The 22,197-nt window shown below is 46.6% G+C and overlaps 1 protein-coding gene and 1 pseudogene across 1 annotated transcript in view; one reads left to right on the top strand and one right to left on the bottom strand.

Annotated features, from left to right (window-relative positions):
• Positions 1-5,891, top strand: part of Hgd (homogentisate 1, 2-dioxygenase) — a 51,575-nt gene extending 45,684 nt beyond the window's left edge. The window contains 2 exon segments of the mRNA NM_001012145.1: positions 2,001-2,182; positions 5,547-5,891. Coding sequence (NP_001012145.1) covers positions 2,001-2,182; positions 5,547-5,696 — 332 coding nt within the window. The 3' untranslated portion in view covers positions 5,697-5,891.
• A 7,529-nt stretch (positions 5,892-13,420) lies between these two features.
• On the bottom strand, positions 13,421-22,073 carry LOC134481007 (keratin, type II cytoskeletal 8-like; annotated as a pseudogene).
• Positions 22,074-22,197: the final 124 nt, after the last annotated feature.

The raw sequence follows: 22,197 nt of genomic DNA, 5'->3' as shown, positions 1-22,197 counted from the left end.
TGAGAGCAGTGGTGGAGGGTTTCTCTCCCCTCCTGGGAAGACAGACAATAAGAGCACCACTGTGCTCCCAGCTCTCAACCCATTCCTTCATCTCTGTTTGTATTGCAGACTGCCTGTACAGTGGGCCTTGTGAAATGCCTCCGATGACGCGTTTATAACCTCCTAGAAAGAAATGGTACCCTGAGTTGATTTGGAAAAAAACACAGAAACCTAAGTTAGAAATTAGTTTTATTGGAGATATAAAAATATTGCCTCAGTGATACTCAAAATCTTTGCTACTTTGATGTGACTTTAAGGGGAATTGGAGAATTATTTCTATAGAAATATTGCCTCTAGTCATTTTAATGCCCCCTAGTCAACAAGATCCAGATTTAATCAGAAAGGCAAAGTCTACCTTCCCACTGTCCTTTGAAATATCGAAAGTGATATAGAGTATCTTCACCAAACCCATTGCTAACTAAATTCACATTCAGATCAAAACCAAATTCCATCTTGCTCTCCTCTTAAAATTAAGCTGTGAAGGTGACCCTGGTGACATGTACTACAGCGAGAAATGTGACTGTCAATTGAAGCTACATGCGGAACTGTTCTTAAAATACAGATTCCCAGGGCTCCCGTTGGCTGACTTTCCTTTATCTGCTTCATGAGATGCACATGGGACTATGATCCGAACCTCACCTACTTCTCAGGGCTTCTGCACCTTCACCCCCAGGCCTGGAGCAGTGTGTTGTGCTGGGGGAAGGGAGGGGTGGCTGTCCGGTTGGTTATAGACATTAGGGTACAGTCCTGCTTACAGTCCACATAGAGGGAAGCAGGGCATAGCCCTTGCCTGTCAAGAGTCAGACTTTGCCAGGGCTGTCACTGTACTGTCCTGTGTTCTACCTGCTCCATCTTCCCACAGGGGAAGCAACAAGCAGCTTTAGTAGGCTATTTCTTATTCCTTTTATACCACAGGAGTTAGAATAGCATCTAATTATATTTTTTGAATATGGATAGATAGATGATGGAGGGGAAAGTGAGGGGATGGAAAACAGACAGATGAATGGATAGACAGAGCTGGAAAGGTACCCTGAATCACCCATGTGTCAGATTTCTTAATTCCTTGCTTTTCAGGTGTTACTGTGTTGATAAAGAGCTTTATTTATTTCGATAGAAACAAAATACCAAAAGAATGGAAGCATGGTGGACTTTGTCAGATTTGATGTGACTCTTTTTTTTTAAAGATGTATTTATTTTACATACATGTGTACACTGTCACTGCTTTCATGCACACCATAAGAGGGCATCAGACCCCATTACAGATTATTATGAGCCACCATATAGTTTCTGGAAATTGAACTCAGGAACTCTGGAAGAGCAGTCGGTGCTCTTAGCCACTGAGCCATCTCTCCAGCCCTTGGTATGACTCTTGAAAGCTATGTGAACATGTCCGTTTAATATAAAAAAATAACCAACACTGAGAGATATTCAGTAGCAATGCTAGCTTGCTCTGGAGAGCATGCTCATCCACTGAAGGTATGACAAGCAGGCCCCGGGGAGTAGTCCATAGGACACGAGGTAGAAAAGCCTTACGTATGAAGCAGAGGTAAGATCGCTTCCAGTGTTCAGATTTAGGGTTCTGGGAGAACAGAAGAATAAGATTCTAACATGTTCAGACTCAGTTATCTGCTATAATAGAGAGTATTTATGAACTGTGTTTCATAGAGACCAACTATCTATTGATTATCACATAATAATGCACTGTAAGTCTAGAGTTTTATCCTGTATCATTATGTACAGACACCCACACACGCACGCATGCACGCACGCACGCACGCACACACACGTACTGCTTCACTTTCTAGACTGGGAACCAGAACTGTGATGAAATCATGTGCTAGTGTGGAATATTTGGTGGATTTGGAATATGAAAGCCTAGAAGAGATACTGTTTGGGAGGTACTGATGTTTTCACAGGTCTTGCCTTGGATAATGAAAACAATGCTGATTCTACCTCCCCAGGGAACTGCATGAGTGAGTTCATGGGACTCATCAAAGGTCACTATGAGGCAAAGCAAGGTGGATTCCTGCCAGGGGGAGGCAGTCTGCACAGTGCCATGACCCCTCATGGCCCCGACGCAGACTGCTTTGAGAAGGCCAGCAAGGCCAAACTGGAACCTGAGAGGATAGCAGACGGCACCATGGTAAGCAATAATACTTCAGGGGCTTCCCCCGGGTGCCCCAGACGTCTGTAGAGAAAAGCAGTTATTTTTTTATTCTCCAAAGTCACAGAGGTGGAATGAGGAGAATTTTGTGTCTGCGTGTGCATGTTACAAGTGTGAATACATACAGCATTATGCACATGCTACACTTGTGCTGCGACAGTGTAGAAAGAGTTTGAACCGAGAGTAAGACCAGTTCAAGTCCTAGCTTGGTTCCTTTGCAGCATCTCCATCTTTTGTTTTCCCATCTGTAGAATGGGTGCACTATCCAGCCAGAGGACTCCTTATGGTGTGTTCACTAACTTCAAATGCAAGGAGACATTATCGATACACTTTGAAGGGTCTTGCTGTATGTAAATGCAGCCCGGTGTCTGTGTGTCTGTGTGTATGTGTATGTGCGTCTATGGTGTGTATGTGTGTGTGTCTGTGTGGTGTGTCTGTGTGGTGTGTGTGTGTGTGTGTGTGTGTGTGGTGTGTGTGTGTGTGTGGTGTGTGTGTGGTGTGTGGTGTGTGTATCTGTGTGGTGTGTCTGTGTGTGTGTGTGGTGTTTGTGTCTGTGGTGTGTGTGTGTGTGTCTGTGTGGTGTGTCTGTGTGTGTGTGTCTGTGGTGTGTGTGTGTGTGTGGTGTGTGTGTGTGTGTGTGTGGTGTGTGTGTGTGTGGTGTGTGTGTGTGTGGTGTGTGGTGTGTGTATCTGTGTGGTGTGTCTGTGTGTGTGTGTGGTGTTTGTGTCTGTGGTGTGTGTGTGTGTGTCTGTGTGGTGTGTCTGTGTGTGTGTGTCTGTGGTGTGTGTGTGTGTGTCTGTGTGGTGTGTCTGTGTGTGTGTGTCTGTGGTGTGTGTGTGTGTCTGTGGTGTGTGTGTGTGTGTGTGTGTGTGTGTGTGTGTGTGTGTGCTCGTGTTCTATCTCAGAGTATTCTGTGTGGGAAGTAATCCTGAGGACCACAGTACCAAAGAAGGCAGAATGTTTCTAAAACCAAGGAGGGCCAAGCAGCCTTTGCTTCACCATGGTTGGGAGTAGGAAACAGCTATTCTCACTGTTTTTCATTTTCTTTGTTCTCCTTTGGCATGGGGGAAGCTGATTTAGGCCCTGGTTTGTATTCCTCTTGTGCCAGGCTGCAAACACTGTGGCAGAACACAATTGCAGTTGGCTGGCTGTGGTACTTGATTTTATTGTATTTATTTATTTATTTACTTTTTCATTCTTGGAAATAGACTCAATGGGCCACAAGAAAAAATTTTATGCTAAGCCATCAAGCAAACCTACTTCACATTTTAAAAACAAATGCCTTCACTGCTACATAATTTAAAGCTCATAACACAGACCTGCTTAACTCAAAGCCTAGCTTGTCCACCCCCTAGCATTAGTGGCCCCACCTGTCCACTGGGGTTTGCTTTCAGTACAAGTCCAGAGCCAGAACTGCTTGTGTAGAGAAAGGCACATGGAGTCCTTCCTATATTCTTAGCCCTGGCTCCGTTACTCCCTTCAGTGATATGCCCAGGGTATCTATAGAAACCTATATCTCTGTCACGCACAGTTTGCCAATCTCAGGCTACTGCCTCTGACAGCCCTTGAAAGTCTTCAAATGGCCATTGAGTTGTTCCTGAATTACCCTTGGGCCTCCAAACGGGGTTTTGAAAGCTGTGCTACCGTGAAGCCGTATTCCACAAAAGTGAGGCGTAGGGTGTTTTTACACACAGTAAGAACTTGACTAATGTCCAAGATGAAGCTGTCCTGGGAAGAGGATTGGGATGGTAGGAGACTGGGTTTCTGGAGGCCCAGAGTATCTAGGGGGCACCTTCCACAGGCACTTGCATACCTGTATGCATGGTCACATACAGACACACACACATACACATAAAGAGAAACTGCCTAGACCTAAGTTTGTGTCTCCTTTACCCATCATGTAACTTAGACACAGATCAGTCTGTCCTATCCTTATCCCAGTGGGAAGTGGTTAATGTCAGGTGACCCTTCACAGCTGAGCCTCACAGCGAAGAAGTCTTAAGCCGTCAGCAGAAGACAGCGACGATAATGGCTGTGACACTTGCCCTTGTGTGTGTGAAGAGGGTTTTATACTGCACATCTCATCCAAAGCCCTACCTTAAAGCCTGTCATAGAAGTCAGGCAGAGACACAAGACTCCCTGATACAAAGAGAAATTAGTGCATGTGAGACCCACCCCCCAACATTAATGCAGGTGTTCCGTGTGGTGTCACAGGAGAATTACATAATTTTCCTTTGGTCTGTCTGTCTGTCTGTAGTGGTTTTGATTTCCTAATGAGAGCGAAAAGAACCGTACGGTCTGGGTTGTTTGCTATTATTTCATAAGAGACACTATAGATAGAAACATCGACAACTGACAGGACGTTGAAATGGCTAAGATATACAGAGTATTTTTTGGCTTCTTTCAACTGTACCAGAAACATTCAGATCACAGTGAGACCGTCTCCTCTTCTCTCTTCCTTACCCTTTTCTGACCTGAACTCTTGGTCGGGCTCCTGAAGAAGCTAAGAACTCAGATCTGCCACCATTTACCATCATGTGTCACACATAAAGAGCTCTAACAGGCCCGAGGGTGGCAAACGTGGCACTGACAGATTTGGCCTTTTACCCTTCTCCTCCTTGCTAAAAGCCATTAGATTACCTTCCTAAAACCAGCCAAGCTCTGTTTCCTTATCTGCCCACTTCCTCCTCCTCAAGCTGAGGTCCAGCTATCAAATTATTAAAGTCTAACAGTCAAAAGCCCCCCCCCCCATTTTGGCTCCCATAATTAACATGCCCAATAAAAATTAACCAACTCTTCCTAACTCGGAGTTTCCCCCTTTCCCACTATAAACTGCCATTTGCCTACAGCCGACATCTGTCTCATCTATCCAGAGGCAGTCCTTTGTCCCTCTAGGACAAATATCCCTCCCTTCTCTTCTCCTTTGTTCCCTCCCCTGACCCTCACCCTCTGTAAATCTCCTTTGTGCTGAGAATTTGGTCTTGGGGTGTCTCGTGCTAAGTCCTATCCTCTCAACTCATATAAGAACATAAGTGATGGTCCTTAAGATCCCAGGATTCTCCCAGAATGCTCTGAGCAATGCTGGCCCGACCTGCCTAATTCACCTCACAGAATGAAACTCAAGGCACTAAGTCGATAGAAACCTTGCATACAGCTTCATCTGCTTATGCACGGTTAGGCCAGATCCAGACTCCAGGGCTTGGGTTCCCTTTCTTCATCATGGCAGTATGGATAAGCATAAGTCCCATGTTTTGTCTACCCACTCCTTCTCTCAGCATCTCATTAAACGTGCTGTTTTGGTCCCCTTACCTCTATCTTCTCGCCTCTATCTTATTTCCTATAGGCATTTATGTTTGAATCTTCCTTGAGTTTGGCAGTCACCAAGTGGGGACTCAAGACCTGTGGTTGTTTGGATGAGGACTACTACAAATGCTGGGAGCCTCTCCAGGCCCACTTCACCCCCACTTCCAGGAGCCCAACAGAGCCTAAGTGAGACCGGAGCCCTCTACAGTAATTGAGAACAGGCTCGCATGGCTTCCTCGAGAGCCTCACACCTCTGGCGCTATCAGGGACTGCGATTAGAATGAGATTTACTCATCATATTCAAGAAACTCACAATGACTGTGGACATGAATTCAGAAGTGCCTATGGCTCTCTAATCCATCAATAAATTTGTGTTTCTGTGGAAGTTGTAAGTGGTCATTTCCAGGTCTTGGTGTCCAGAACTGGTGGGTCAGATAGGCCCATGGCTGGGAGCTTGGGGGTGAGGGTATTTCCCATGAGCTTGGCCTGGGGGCTTAACTCAAAGAGTGCAAGTCCAGGTATCTGCCAGAGACTATGGACAAGGAAGGGTCTGTTAGAACTAGGAGCTGAAGTGGAATCTGCAGCCAGGCCTTAAGGTCACTCAAGGGACGGGGGGAAGTTGAGGAGGTCAGCAGAGTTCCAAACAACCAGCCATTAGTGTAAACTGTGGCTATCCAGAACACCAGGCATCTAATTCTGGTAGACGTGCACAATGATATGAGACAAAAACTCCAGCAACCAAGGACAAGCAGAAATCCACCTACCTCAAGGGAGCAGCTGTCTGGGTTCCCGGTGCCCAGATCTGGGTTGCTCTGGTCCTTATAGAAAAGGTCCTGTATCCTAGGAAACTCGTCAGCCTCCTTGAACTGGGACAGTTGCTCATGCTTCTTGTCATCCATTTGTCCATCCACTTGGTAATCCTGTGCGAAATCCCTACTACCAGCCTGAGAGCAGAGGGCTGGAAGCCCGAGAGCAGAGGGCCGTGAATGAATGCTTGAAATGGAAGACTCAGACTCCTCCTCAGGGAGCTCTTGGGCTTGAAAGACAGAGGCAGTAGAAATTGATACCTGAGGAGAAGGTCACCTAAAAAACGATGGGCAATTGTATGGAAGGCTGAACCCAACAACTTCCTTTATAAGGCCTATGTCCTTCTGGGTATGGGGATGCCCAAGACTTTGGAAGTCGATTGACTGTGTTCTCCTGGGGTGAAAAGATACACAAACCAGAACAGAAATATGGAAAGTGATAGCTGTCATGACTTTTCTTGGATTAGCCTACCCTCGCTGGTTTGTTGCCATGATGATAGCTTAAATTTGCTGCCACCAAGTTTTCTTCTAGTAATACTTGGTGAGAGTCATATGTTAGGTCCCAGGGGTTAGACTGCCACCAGATGAATTACAAGAAGCCCAGTGAAATTTGAATTTCTGAGAAACCATAAATAATTTTAGTGATAACCACCTTGTAGCCAACTCTCTAACAGCCTTATACTAAAATGTTACTCAGGGTTCATCTTGTCTTTAAAATTAACTAGGAAACTAATAGCTCCCTTTACTAAATATGGCAACCTTACTAGAGATGTCAAGGACATGGACATAATTCTGGCCTGTAGAAAGATTGTATTCTAGTGAAAGAAACAATGTAGATATGCAATGTCTAAAAGCAGTAATCATAAGCATGCCAGACAAAAACCAAGGGATTGAAATATAGCAACAGCTAAGTTGGATTGCAGAAGTCTCTCTCTCTCTCTCTCTCTCTCTCTCTCTCTCTCTCTCTCTCTCTCCCTTTTTACTTATTCACTTTACATCCCACTCACTGCCCCCCCTCCCAGTCACCCCCTTCTACAATCCTTCCCTCCATTCCCTCCCCCCTTCTCCTCTGAGCAGATGTGCCCCCCGGGTATTCCTCCCACCGTGGCTCTTATAGTCTCTGTGAGGCTAGGTGCTTCTTCTCCCACTGAGGCCAGATAGGGCAGCCCAGCTAGAACATATCCCACATACAGACAACAACTTTTGAGATAGCCCCTGCTCCAGTTGTTCAGGACCAAGAACACATGGGCAGGGAGCCTAGGTCTAGCCCAGGTATGTGCTTTGATTGGTGGTTCAGTCTCTGAGGGCCCCAAGGATCCAGGTTCGTTGACTCTGTTGGTCTTCCTATCTCTGTTGGAGTTCCTATCTCCTTCCTGGCTCGCAATCCTTTTCCCTGTTGGAGGAAGACTTTCTCTAGAATGTGAGGTCTTTAGTGGGGAAGTGGCAGTTAGCCAGACCTAAAGAGGAAGAAGGAAGCCATTGTGGGTAGGGGCAGGCTGGGGTGGCATGAGAAGGAAAACTTGCCAACAAAAAGACCTTCTGGGTTCAAAGAGCTGAAAGCGGAATTGGAATGAGCTGTCCATAGAAGAAGAGAAGCAAAAACCAGCATCCGCTACCGAAAATCCTGACACCGTCCTGAACTAATGAGGTAGTAGCCAAAAAAGGAGAACGTTTGTTTTTGAGTGGACCAGAGACTTGTGGAGAGTGGAGTTGAGAGCAGGGTTGGGAGGGCTGCTCAGTTCGTGGCAGTTGTATTTTGCAGTCTCCAATCAATAAGCAAATGAATAAATAAGGTGCCGGTATCTTTGAGGGTAACGCATTATTATACTTTCCCAATGTTCCTTGATACAGTAGAACCCTTATTAAAACTTAAGCACTGTTACCTAGCAGAGCCACATTTAAATATGATAGAAAACAACCATTGTGGCTGAAGCTGTGTCCCATAGCCAATCACTCTCCAGCTGCTCTCAACTACCCGCCGCTGGTGTCAAATCAGAACCCAGCAAAAGAATGGCTGTGTGGGCGTAGCCCTCAAGCAACGACGAATGGGAACTTGTGAATAAAGATGGAGGCTCTCTTGCTCCGTACCGCTGAAGTTTGCGTTCCGCTGAAGTTTGCGTTCAGTTCCCTGGAACTCTTGAAAGGATTAAGGTCCGCTCAGAGGCACAAAGGTACGACTACCGCACCCATCCCCCTTTTCCCCTTCACTCTCCAATTTTCATGGTGCTTCCCATCCCAAACAAAGTCCACCACTAAAGTCGTCTACTGACAAGCCTCAGCCTTTCCTCCACGGAGTTATGAGCCCCACGTGGTTAACCCTACGCTGTACCCCAGCACCTCAGCTCTGACTCACTCTGGTTGCTCTGGTATCGGTTGGGCACCGAGCTCCTCCTGAGGTCAGACATGTGGCGTACGTTTCCATACACTTAGTGCCCAGGACTCTATACTTTATCTCTCCGTGTACAGCAGCAACTCCCCATCCTGAGACAAGACCTCACCCAGGCCAGACTGTGCACACTAATTTAGAAAGCAAAAAAGATTTAGTTCCCTTCTGGGTACCTCAGATCGATTAGGAAAATCTGTGTCATTTCCTTAATTCTCAAAAAAAAAAAAAAAGTCTTTTTTTTTTTTTTTTTTTTTTTTTGGCTTGGAAAGAAAAACTCCAAAGAACAGAAAGCACCCCGATTAAGTTCCTTCCGGTGACAGGAAGATTCCCAGCAAGACCTCCTCGGCATCTCTGTATATTTTGCCATTTAAAAGAGTGTGTGATACCAGTCACCCTTGACATTTTTCTTCCTAAAAGACGTCTTACAGTCTAGGTTACCAGAAGTGTCCCTAGACCAGTGATTTTCTTTTCTTTTCTTTTCTTTTTTTTTTTTTTTCCTTCGGAGCTGGGGACCGAACCCAGGGCCTTGCGCTTGCTAGGCAAGCGCTCTACCACTGAGCTAAATCCCCAGCCCCCTAGACCAGTGATTTTCAACAGAGGCCACCTTGTTCCTTTACCCCCAGTACAACTCATCCAGGAAAATTAAGAGACTTCCGGTCCACTGATAAGCACACTGCAGTGCACAAGACGGTTCCACGCAACAAAGAGCTCTCCTGCGCTGAGCGTGAACAAACTCAGGTTGTCAGCATCAAGTGTGTATGTGATCTTTAACTCCCAGTACCCAAGATATGCTTCAGACCAACCGATTAGAAACACCAGGGATAGAATAAGACTGCGGGAACTTTAGCCTCAGGCTGAAGACCACTGATTTAGAAAGTTAAAATCAACAATGAAGATAGCTCTGTTTCGGGGTTGGGGATTTAGCTCAGCGGTAGAGCGCTTGCCTAGCAAGCGCAAGGCCCTGGATTCAGTCCCCAGCTCCGAAAAAAAGAAAAAAAAAAAAAAAGATAGCTCTGTTTCTGGAGATCCTGGTACCGGGTTTCCAGGGTCAACTGAAGAAAAGGTTTAGAAAACAAAACAAAACACTCCATTTTCCAGTAAATATAATGGGCGCAAAGGCAGTGGCACGCACGAGGTGAAGGAGTACTTGGCAAGTAAGAGACACTTTAATGTTTAGACAGCATCTACCTCTTGGCACTAGCCAGGGCAGGTAAATAAGTCAGGATCAGGAAATTACTTAAGAACTGGAGAAAAGACTCAGTGGTAAGAGAACTGACTGCTCTACCAGAGGACCCAAGTTCAGTTCCCAGCATCCATGTGGGGGACGCATAACAGCCTGCAACAGCAGAATGAACCAACCTATCACGATACAAGCACGCTATAACGAGTAGCGATTCTTTCTGGTAGGGTGTGGGGGCATTGTTGATTTTAATATATTAGCTTTTGATATAATTACTAGGTAGTTATGAGTAACCATTATATGTGAATTTCGGTTTCAGAAAGGCCATGAAGAATACAGGTTCTGCAGTTCGGTTTGTGCTTTGACAGCCAAATGAGCCAGAGCATGTGAAACCTCTCTAAGTCTTGTGCTCTTATTTAAAAGGAAGGGGTGATTTATTTCCCCCAAAATTTTGTGAGGGTTAAATGAGGTGGTGCTGTGAGGACGCCCACATGATGCACAGTTTAGTGTTACCCCATGACTCAGCCGGTACTCAACTCCTGCCTCCAGGAGGCTCTGGTGCCCTCTGCTGTAGGAGCTGCCGGAATGACTAAGCGGAGGTCCTCGTGACTAAATAAACTAGCATCTGGCTGAAGAGGAAGGTGTGTACTTATGATGCCATCAGAAACAGATGTACAGAGTATGGGAGTGTTGAAGCCTTGCTGTCTTTAGGTCTAAGAGCAAAGAAATCCTATGGTTTAATTTAGGAACCCAATGGGTATATTAATAGAGCAAGAGAAGGGAAGTGATTTTGAAAGAAGCAGTTTCCACGTGAGTGTCTGAGAGCTTTTCCCAGAGGACTCTTGCCTAATCATGAGGCCCTTGGGAGTTTCATTAGGCTAATCCAGATTTATAAAATCTAAAGCCACATCACAGTTTCCGTACAAACCGAGACAGCATGATTAGTAGTAATGCCTTATCGAGTGAGGGCCACCTTGTGTAATTCCATAGCACCCAGCAACGGAAATTTGACAAGTGGGGACATCTTGTTCATTCATTAGCATTTATTTTAGAGTCTGTGAATAAAATTAAGGTCTGAAGGGTGCTCTATTTCTCTTAATAAAAGATCATGATCCGATTAAGAGTTCATTCAACTCTAAGTATCAGAAAATCTAACACTAGTTTAGCAGCTACTGTCTTCTCTTATTAAGATGTCTCAAGTTAGCAGTTCAGGATGGGGAAAATGGCAGCACAGAGGAGTCCTGGACTTACATCCTTCCTGATTTTCTGCTCCCTGCTCTTGGCTTGTTGTATTGTTATTTTCTATGGTGGTTTGAATGAAAATGGTCCCCATAGGCCTGTAGGGAGTGGCACTATTAGGAGGTGTGGCCTTGTTGGAGTAGGTGTGGCCTTTCTGAAGGAAGTGTGTCACCAGAGTTGGGTGCTTTGAGGTTTCAGAAGCTCAAGCCAGGCCTAGTGGCTCAGTCTTTTGCCTGCTGCCCTTGGATCAACTACCTCTCCAGCACCATGTCTGCCTGTGTGCCACCATGCTTCCTGACATGACAATGATGAACTAAACTTCTGAAATGTGAACCAGCTTCAATTAAAAGTTTCCCTTTGTAAGAGTTGCTGTGATCATAGTGCCTATCCACATCGATAAAACCCTAACTAAGACATTTTTGCTTTTGAGCTCTGCATCTGCAAAGAGAAGGCAGAAGGGCATGTAGACATAAGTCTCTTACCTGGGGACGTATTGTCTTTCTATTCAGGAATGGAAGCCTTCTTCTGCAGATGTCTCCTTTGGTTTCCTGGAAGACAGACACATGTCCGTCAATCTTGATCTGAGTGAGACAAGGGTTATCTCATCTTCCCTGATGTGAAGAGCTTCCAACAGCTTCCTGAGAAACGAGGCTTCTATTCGAAGAGAAGAAAGTGGGTGGGAATACTGGCGGGCAACAGTTAGAGCCTACCATGGGTACCTTCATTTGACAAGGCAGCAAGACAATAAGAAGTAGGGTTTGAATACCTTCATTCTCATAGCCCTGACAGTGTCCCCTGTGATCACAAGTAGATGACAAAGGAAATGGAGCAGCCACCATTCCTAATAAGAATCTAGAATCCTCATCTACAGATTAGCGGGGTGTGCTGAAGAATTGGAGAAGTAATTTCTGCAGCCCAAACATTTCCTGTAGAATGATGATGTAAAAGCAAACACCCAAGTCACTTTATATGCAATACCACACTCCTTGCTGCTTTCAACATTTTATGGGAAATGTTGATAAGACCCTCCTTAGAAAACTTTGTGTTTTTTAATTTTTGAAAAGATCTATATATGATTTTTAAGACTTTGTGCAAATTTGCTCATTGCCTTCTCTCTTTCTCAGCCTCACCTCAATAATTCCGTACTAGATGGCAGCCCTCAAGACCTGCCTTGACTGACTCCTCAAATGGCCTTGACTGTTTCCAGCTTCTCCAAGGTCCAAGAGCCTTCTAGAACCTAATAAGAGAAAAAGCAAAGAAGGGACTCAAAATTAGCCAAGTGAGACAGCATACCTCTAATCCTAGTCCTTAGGAGTGACAGAGGTAGGAGGCCCATGAATTCAGAGCCAAGCTAGGATGCATAGCAAAATCCTGTAAAAAAAAAAAAAAAGAAAGAAAGAAAGGAAATAAAAAGAAAGAAAGAGAAAAAGGAGAAAAGAAGGGGGTGCTGAGGGCTGGGGAGATGGCTCTGTTGGTAATGTACATGCTGTGCAAGCACGAGATGTTGGGGTTAATGCCCAGCCTCAAAATAAATAAAACCAAAATAAATAAATGATCACCCAGCACAGACAGGTAGGAAGGAGCCTGGGACTCGCTGGCCAGCCAGCCAGCCTAATCAGTGAGCAAGCACTAGGTCTCAGGGAGAGACTCTGTCTCAAAATGCAAGGCAGACGTTCCCTAAGGAGGAACACCAAGGTTGCCCTCTGGCCTCACATGCATCCACACATACATATATACTCTCACCCACATCCACCCACACACTCACAAGAGCCCACACACAGCAAGGAGGATGAGAAGGAACGATTCAGAGCTAAATTGATAGATACTCCTTGTCTCAATGTGGAAACCTGAACTTGACATCCAGTGTAAGGTTTGCTCGAGATGATCTCTGCCGCTGTATGACTCATCCAAATCCCCCAAACCCCCAGAAGTCAAAAGTCAGATGAGCCCTCTTGAACACTCTGGGTCAGAAGCTTGATTATGAGCTCAAGGTTCACAGAGCACTTCTGTGATATCTGCTCATGAAGGGTCTCCAAGTAGATGATGTGGCTTGGTGGGTGTTTCTCTTGGCTATGGTACAACCAACGTGAGACATCTGACTCGACCAGAAGACCAAGAGGGAAGGGAGTGGAAGGATCACTATCATGCTTAGAGAAACAAATAGATGCTCTGAAAGAGAAGCGAGAACATCATCAACTTCCCACAGAAGCAGAATGTACAGACGGGAGCTTGAAAAAACACCATCCTTTCATACACAGGGCAGCCAGGGTTACACAGAGAAACCCTGTCTCCGGGTAGGGGTGGGGGTGGGGCGTGTGTTTCTAGACTTTTTGGAAGTCCTGTTCATATTCTGCCACCATGCAAATTTAACCAAAAACAGTTTCTCATACACAATTCGAATTTCTTCAAATAATCTATGAATTACCCTGACGAGCAGAACATAGAGATGGGTAACGAATACTCTACCTGACCCCAAGATAGGAGAAGATCGTTGGGGAACACCAGGAACCAGAAAACATGATCAAAGATTAGACCCAATGGGATCTCAATCAGAGAGCATAGGTGTGGTCCTTTTCTTGCAGCAAGAGCCAAACCAAAAAGGTAAGAGGATATATCATGCAGTAAAACAGTAACAACCTGTGGGGGCAAGTATACTGTTGCAGAGAAGGGGAACGGATGTTATACAATACTAAGGCATTGTTGAGACTGCACTGCCTGTGCGTGCAGAAGGGAACTAATGGCAGCTTGGACAAGTTCCTATCCATGCGAGTCACCCTGCGATTGGCGGGGGATGCTTTATTCTGCACTGAGAGCTGTCTCAAGAACTGAAAACCACGCCTGAAAATCAGCAGGCTGATTACTGGTCCTTCCACAGCCTCTCTTGCCCTAAGATCATGCTCCACCTAAGGAACCGACATGGTCTTCAGGAATGCAAACATAATCAGGCTGGTCTTGCTTAACACCTCATGTGACAAAAGCCTTAAGATCCAAATCCTTGTCACACACATGTCTGTCTGTCTGTCTTTCTTTCTTCCTTCCTTTCTTTCTCTCTTTCTCTTTCTTCTGTAATGCTCAGCAGTAGCACAGTGTGGGCTCTGATGCCCAGAGCTGGCATCATCAGACAGATGGCACATTTGGAACTCAGAGGAAGTGGCAATTGGTGTCCTCATCAGACAGCTTCTTGGTTTGATTTAGGACATTGTTCCTGACTGGGTTTAAAAAAAAAATCTGTGGAATGATTAAAGTCTCAAGAACACATTGCTCAATAATTCTCAATGCTAAGAAATTATGCAAAAATTCATCTGGGTACTGTCTTCTTTTAACATTTAGACACCAAGAGTACGTGGTGTTTTTCCAGCGTGAAGGGTTGCTAGAATAAATCCTGATTGGTTTGACCAAGATCAGTCTTTAATTTATTTCGTTTAAGCATTAGGATCATTAAGAAAAAGCCTCTACATGAAGGGGCAGTAAGTGAATTTGAGCAGGTAAATGACAGACAAATGGACAAAAATATATGAAAATGTTGAATCTCAGTAATAAATGAAATGTAGATTTAAGATAGTTTCTATTCATTGAATTTAGAAATAATTGTAATAAACATTCATTTAGATGCTGGTTTTCCTTAATTATTATCTTATGTCTATGAATTTAAAGGTGTGTAGCACCATGCACAGCACTCTTAGATATGGGTCCCATGAAAAGAGTTAAGGACCAACAGAAAAATTCTCCAACAAGTGTCCATCACATTGATCAGAAAAGGAGAAAACGGAAAGACAAATGGAACGTTCATTTATAAGAAGGATTACATGGGTTGTGATAGACACACATTTCAGAATGCTATCAGCAGTCACTCAAGCAATGTGGCAGGAAGTCCGTGGTGGTTTGAATGAGAAACCTTTCCCATTGGCTCCGTGTCTGAACATTTATTGTCCAGTTGGTACCACTGCCTGGGGAGGTGGGGCGATACTGCTGAAGGTCACTGGGTGATGGGGTGGAGTGCTGAGAGTGCATAGCACCACCCACTTCCAGTTCTCTCTCTCTGCTTCAAGCTTGCAGCTAAAGGTGTCATCTCTCAGCCTCCTGCTCTTGCTACAATGTCTGCTTGCTGCCATGTCTCCCAGCCATAATAGACTTTTACCTGCTGGAACTTGAAACCAAGACAAAAATCTTTCTTCCACAAGTGCATTGGTCATGGTCTTTTATTACAGCAACAGGAAAATAACTACTACATTTTTTTAACATGGAAAGATGTCCATGACAAATCACTGGGCCTATGTTTTCAAATCATTATATGCACAGTGGATCTAGTTTCCTTGAAAATAAAAGTTGCATAAGCAGAGAGAGGGGGAAAACACTAAGGTAAGATACACACCCAAAATCATCACATGGAATGCATGGGTCGTTTTCATTCTATTCTTTTACTTAAGTAATTTCTAATTATCTTATGATAGGCTTGTACATTTGCATCCTCAAATAACACACTGAAGTTATCTATGAAAGAATACCAAGGGTCAAAGTAGATGTGGTGGTTTGAATATGCTTGACCCATGGGCAGTGGCACTATTAAGAGGTGTGCCCTTGTTGAAATAGGTGTGGCTTTGCTGGAGGAAGTATGTCACTGTGGGGGTGGGCTTTGAGGTCCTATGCTCAAGCTCTGCCCAGTGTGGAGAAGACCCTCTTCCTGGCTGTCTGGGGAAGAGAGACTCTTTCTGGCTGCCTTTGGATCAAGATGTAGAACTCTCAGCTCCTCTAGCACTGTGTCTGCCTATACTCAGCCATGCTTCCTACCATGATAATAATGGACTGAACCTCTGAAGTTGTAAACCAGCCCCAGTTAAATGCTTCTCTTTATAAGAGTTGCCTTAGTCATGGTGCCTCTTCATAGCAATGGAACTAAGAAGTAGAGGGCAGATCTTCCCACCTTATTAATCTGGAAACATCCTCACAGGTACACTCAGAGGTCTGCTTTACTAAAGTGCTGGCCCTTCTCAGGCCAATCAACTCAATAGTTGAGTTTCTTCTATTTTTACTACCTAATAAGATGAGAACAAGACCTCATAGTCCATTATAATCTGGAGAAAAATTACAATAGCTTTTAGTGGCCATGGGCATGGTTTTAAGCCTATCACGTCGAAGCCATAGGCAGGAAGATTTCAAGTTTGAGTCTAGACTCTGTCAAAGAGGAAGGAGGGCATAAAGAAGGGAATACTTTCAGGCTGGTAATGTAGCTCTGTTTTCCTAGCATGCTTGGTCTCTGGGTTCAAGTTCAGAACAACTGAAACAAAAATCAAGAGTAGTAGACTGATCTGCTATAGCTTAGGCCTGTATTCCAGACTACTAAGGAGACTGAGCTGGATGATTGCAAATTCAAGGCTAACCTGAGCAATCTAATGAGAGCCCCTGTCTCATAATAAGAAGTAAAAAGGTGGTGGGCTATAGATAGAAGATAATGTTAGATCCCTTGCTTAGCAAGTGCCAAGACCCTAGGGTTCAGTTCCCAGCGCTGAAGGAAAATGGAGGAACACTAAAGGGGGTATGGACAGAGAGTTGTTTCAGGGGTTGGGGGGGCAGGGACAAATTAGGAATGACATGGAAATTGAAGATGAGCATCACATGAGTCAAACAATCCCTACTTGCACCTGTAGGTCTAAAGCAGCTTGTGGGCCCAAGTTTGCAGAAATGCATTCTTCATGTGAGCTTTCTGCCCTTACACACGGCTACTTCTTACGTCTGCCAGTCTCGGTCCTCTGAATCCTTTCTCACGTCTTCTGTGACTTCTGACCCCAAACTGTTGGCTTATTGGTTGGGCACTTTTTTATTCCAGTTGCCCTAATATCCCTGTGTGTAGGTATGCGTCCACATGCACATATGTTTGTGCACAGATGCACACACAAAAGAGTGTACATGGATGAGGCCAGAAAACCTTGGATGTTGTTCTTCAGGTGCTAACCACCTTGGCTTTTGAGTCGCGGTCTCTCACCAGCCTGGAGGTTCTGATTAGTAGGTCAGGGTGGCTGGGTGGTGAACCCCAAGGACCTGCCTCTGCCTCCCCAGAGCTGGGATTACAAACATTCCACCACATCTGGCTTTCTAAGTGGGTTCGGGGATTGAACCCAGATCCTCATGCCTACAGGGTAGGCCTTTATTTTGGAAAATACAATTGAGTTGGGAGGAAAGCAGGGGGCATTGGCATATCCCAGATAGGAAATTCCTCCCAAGGTTGGCCAGAGGGTTAGGTCTGGTCCTCTGGCTGGTCCCTAGTTCCCTGCACTCTGCCATACAGCTGTCTCCCCTTGACCACTGAGCAGCTGCAGGACCTTAGGCTGGCAATGACTTCAGTGGCCATTCACTTGGACATGATGTCGGAAGACTCAGCCACCAGTTTCCCATCTCGGGTTTCAATCTTCTTCCCGACCACAGCTTTGGTGCGGCTATAAGTGCTGGATCCCCCAACAGAACCGAAGCCGGGCTGGAAAGAGCTCATTCCATAGCTGAAGCCAGGGCTAGTGAGTCCCCCGTAGGATGAACTCAGTCCTCCTGCGTAGCCACTGGTGGTCTTCGTGTGGATGCTCATGTTCTGCGTCCCAGACTCCAGCCTGCTCTCCTCGCCCTCCAGCAGCTTGCGGTAGGTGGCGATCTCGATGTCAAGCGCCAGCTTCACGTTCATCAGCTCCTGGTACTCCCGCAGCTGCCGGGCCATGTCCTGCTTGGCTTTCTGCAGGGCATTCTTCAGATCCTCCAGCTTGGCATTGGCGTCCTTCATGGCCAGTTCCCCACGCTGCTGTGCATCAGCAATGGCCGCCTCCAGGGTTGCCCTCTGGCCTTTGAGGGCATCCATCTCTGCCTGCAGGCGACTGATGTTAGGGTTCATCTCAGAGATCTCGGTCTTCGAGCGGTGCGGATCATCCCCGTGCTTCCCAGCCAGGGTCTGCAATTCCTCATACTTAATCTGGTACATGGTTTCGGCCTCAGCCCGGCTGCGGTTGGCAATCTCCTCATACTGGGCACGAACTTCAGCAATGATGCTGTCCATGTGCAGGGAGCGGCTGTTGTCCATGGACAGCACCCCAGACGTGTCTGAGATCTGAGACTGCAGCTCACAGATCTCCTCTTCATGGATCTGCCGGAGGAAGTTGATCTCGTCGGTCAGTCCTTCCAGGTGGGACTCGAGCTCCACCTTGTTCATGTAGGCTTCATCCACATCCTTCTTGATGAGGACAAACGCATTCTCCATCTCTGTATGCTTGCTGATCTCATCCTCATACTTATTCTTGAAGTCCTCCACCAGGCCCTGCATGTTGCCAAGCTCCACCCCCAGCTTCAGCTTCTCCTGGACCAGGGCTTCCAGCTGCCTACGGAGGTTGTTGATGTAACTCTCAAACATGTTGTCCATGCTGCTCCTAGATGTCTTCTGTTGCTGTTGCAGCAGGCTCCATTTGGTCTCCAGCATCTTGCTCTGCTGCTCCAGGAAGCGTACCTTATCAATGAAAGAGGCGAACTTCTTGTTCAGGGTCTTGATCTGCTCTTTCTCCTGGGTGCGCACAGCCTGGATGTTGGGGTCCACCTCCAGCTTCAAGGGGTTCAGCAGGCTCTGGTTCACCGTGACCGCCGTGATGGCCCCGACACCAGCCCCGCCAAAGCCGCCCAGGCTTCCGCGGAAGCTGCTGCTGCTGCTGCTGCTGCCCACCCGGGGAAAAGCTGGAAGAGCTGATGCGGGCACCGGGTCCACTCGTGAATGAGCAGCTGCTGAAGGCCCGGGGACTGGAGGTGGACATCTTGTAGGATTTCTGAGTCACCCTGACGGACATGGTGAAGTCTGGAGTGAAGGCAGTGAGCTGAAGACGGAGGTTCAAGAGCGAGCCGAGCAGCTGCTTCTAGACGGTGCCAGGGTAGGCTTTTTATTGACCAAACTCACTCCCCAGCCTTGTAGTGATTAATTTTGATCGTGTCATCTTGATTGCACTGAGAAGCGCCTAGCACATTGGTAATGCATACCTCTGGGTGTACCTGTGAAGATGTTTCCAGACTAATAAGGTGGGAAGACCTGCCCTGAGCATGAATGACAGCCGTCTCTCAGGCTGGGGTCCAGATGGAGTAAAAGAGGAACAGAAGCAAAGCCCTACTAGGTGGGTCATCTTGGTCTGTGTCCTGGCAGCCGCAGCATAAACTGCTCTAGGCTCTTCTGCACACCCCTCCCCCGTGGAGCGAAACATGAGCCAAAATAAATCTTCCTTACGCTGTCAGGTATTCTATGCCATGAGAAATGAGACAGCTGAAGGGTAAGATCATCTCCATCTGAGAGGCGACTTTCATTGTCAATGATTGTGGGGCCCCAGTGAGACACAGCATGCCAGGGTAGCCACCCCCACCCCCAAAAAAGAGCAAGTTGTTTCAATGAACACCCTTTCCTGTTTTGGATTCAGGACTGTACTTGGGCATGCTATTCTCACCCACCATGATGGAATGCTTTGTAACGGAGCCTAGAGAGCTCTGCAGCAGATTCAGGCTACAGGGCAAACAGCTGTCAGTTACATCTCTAATGCACGTGAGCCGGTATCAATATGCCAGTATGTATATATAGGGTACGGACGAGTGAAGCGTGGGTTCTTCTGCAGGCCCCCGGCAGTAGCTGCAGTGAACTCCCCGGGCTCGCAAGCATGGCAGTACCTTCTGCGACAGAGAACAGCGCTGCTCCAAAAGCAGCCGGGTGTCACTGTAAAACCAACTCTGTTCAAACAGAGCTGCCCGGTGTGATCTGCCGAGTTAGGAGGACTGAGGTGCGTGGTGAGGCGGGCATTCGCAGCTCTAGGATGCAAGCGAACAGCAGCAAGGCCTCTTAAAGGTTAGCCACCGTGGCAGCTTGCTGACAGCGTCCCAAAGGGTCAAAGCACAGGACCAATTCTGTTGTAAAGGCAGTGAAGCAGAGGTCATAAATACTGCCACAGCGAGCCTTCCTGGGTGGAGGTACCAGCAGTAGGACTGGTCCTTTCTGCTCTCCTAGCGATGGGATGGAACGTGCTTTTTTTCCCCCTATAAATTGTGGGCTTACTTTTCTCCTTTCTAGAGCTAGGCATCGAACCCTGAGCCTTACACATGCTGGGCAAACTGTCCACCGCTGGGCTACATCCCTGATCCCCAAATTTAGGTTTTTCTTTTCATCTGTGTGCTTATAGGCTAGTGTGCTGCATCCCACGTGTGGTGAAATTTGTAGCACTCAGTTCTCTCCTTCCACCGTGTGCATTCCAGTCTTGATAGCAAGTGCTTTTATCCCCTGAGCCATCCCACTGGCCCAGTGTAGGTTTTGGTGAACAAGATACCCTGATTCACTGTGGGGGACAGGGAGAAGCATTCCGCCAGGGAAATTGGAATCTGATAGATACTTCAACTATATTCAGGTCATTAGGGTTTTTGTACCTGGGACTCAGTCAACCAAAAAGCTGCACTCTGGCAGCACCGATGCGTAACTGGCAACGCTGATATCTGACCACAGACGACAGCAGCATCATTGCTCCACCACTGAGGGGACGATTGGCTGCTGGAGCCCAGGGCACTCACTGGAATAGCTTGGTACTTCCACCCCAAACTGTAACTATTAGATCGCTGTGACAATGACCTAGAGTAACTAAGAACTGTCTTTAGAAAGGAAGGTGCCGGTGACTCCATCAGTCAAGTCATCTCCATTTAAAGTGATGGCCGATGAAGGGACACCTAGAAAGCATGACTAAGAGGACCACAGCTACAGCCCCACAGCCAGTTGGAGTAGTGGGGACCATGCTTGTTCTGCTACCCCTCCTGTACTGCTCTGTAGATTTATGCTATTTAATGTGTGCAGGTTAAAGACCTGCACGGTGCTGATGAAGCAATGGCATACTTCCTGTGCCACCCCCACATCCTCAGTCCCCTTACTGCTAATACTTGGCTTAGCATCACTAGTGTGGTTTCTCCCCTTGCTTTATGCCCTAATGCCTTCCTATGCCGTGTATGATGGACCAGCCAGTCATTCTGAGGCCCCGGGGATGTGCGCAGGTATTGCCCGGTTAACTCCTGCCCACTGGAGATAGGACATTTGCTTTTCCCCATGTTTGAAGGGATAATTCTGTATACAGAGGTCTTCAGAATGCTATGGGGCCCTCTCCCTCTCCCCAGGCGCGCCTCTCAGGCTTTGCTGTCTGTGGTGATGAAGGCTGATGCTGGGACCAGATGAGAGTTGCATATACTTTCAGAGCTAATGTGTGTAAATCAGTCCAGAGAGCCTGCCGCTCAACCAGAGCTCAATTTCACTGTTGTGGAGGAAACTGTCACCAGTTCCAAACTGCAGGACAAGAGCAATGGTTGCTTTTATTGGTTCATACTATTTCATTTTTATCCTCATGGCTTTATGAGGTGAAAGGCATTGCTATCTCCATGCTATAAAAGGAAAACGGAGACCAGAATTCTAGCCGCTAAATCCCAGCTAGCTTTTATTGCAGGCTGGATTTCCAGCCTATGCCCTTAGCTGTTATCCTTCTGTTCCCCAGCACGATCTCCATCCTCACTTTCCTACTCCAGAGGCGCAGGGTCAGACAAACACAGCAGGCCGTGCTCTTTCCTGTTCCAGTTTGGCCTGTCAGCCTCGGGGACTTCAGAGACCAAACTGAATGTCAGCTCCCTGAACTTCTCAAAGAGAGCTACCTCCTTATCAGAACTTCACTTTCCCAAGGATCTGTAACGTGCTTCACAGTGTTGTCACCTTCTGCTGTGCTTACACGGAAGTCTGGGGCCCCGCGAGGTCGCAGCTATTAAAGTCGCACTCGGCTGCTCGGTGTTCTCTGAGCTCTGCTTTCTGCCTCTGAGCACTGCACCCTCAGCGTGCACCCCAACTGGCCTCAGTTAATACTCAGTTCTGACTAACAGATTAAATGGACGGACAATGTGTCTTTATCAAGCTGGTAATGGGCTCTCACTGCGCTCTCAAAATGGAGATTCTACGATGGTCATCAAACTTTAGCAGTTAATCTCACACACGGGTTCCCAGCACAAGCTGCCTTTGCTTCTGTGTTTTAAGCATGTTATCAACATGCTTCAACAATCAATACAAGAA

The sequence above is a fragment of the Rattus norvegicus genome, chromosome 11, assembly GCF_036323735.1.
Source record: "Rattus norvegicus strain BN/NHsdMcwi chromosome 11, GRCr8, whole genome shotgun sequence".
NCBI classification, from domain to species: Eukaryota; Metazoa; Chordata; class Mammalia; order Rodentia; family Muridae; genus Rattus; species Rattus norvegicus.
The sequence above is the reverse complement of the archived record's forward strand: the minus strand, read 5'-3'. Positions and strand labels throughout refer to the sequence as shown.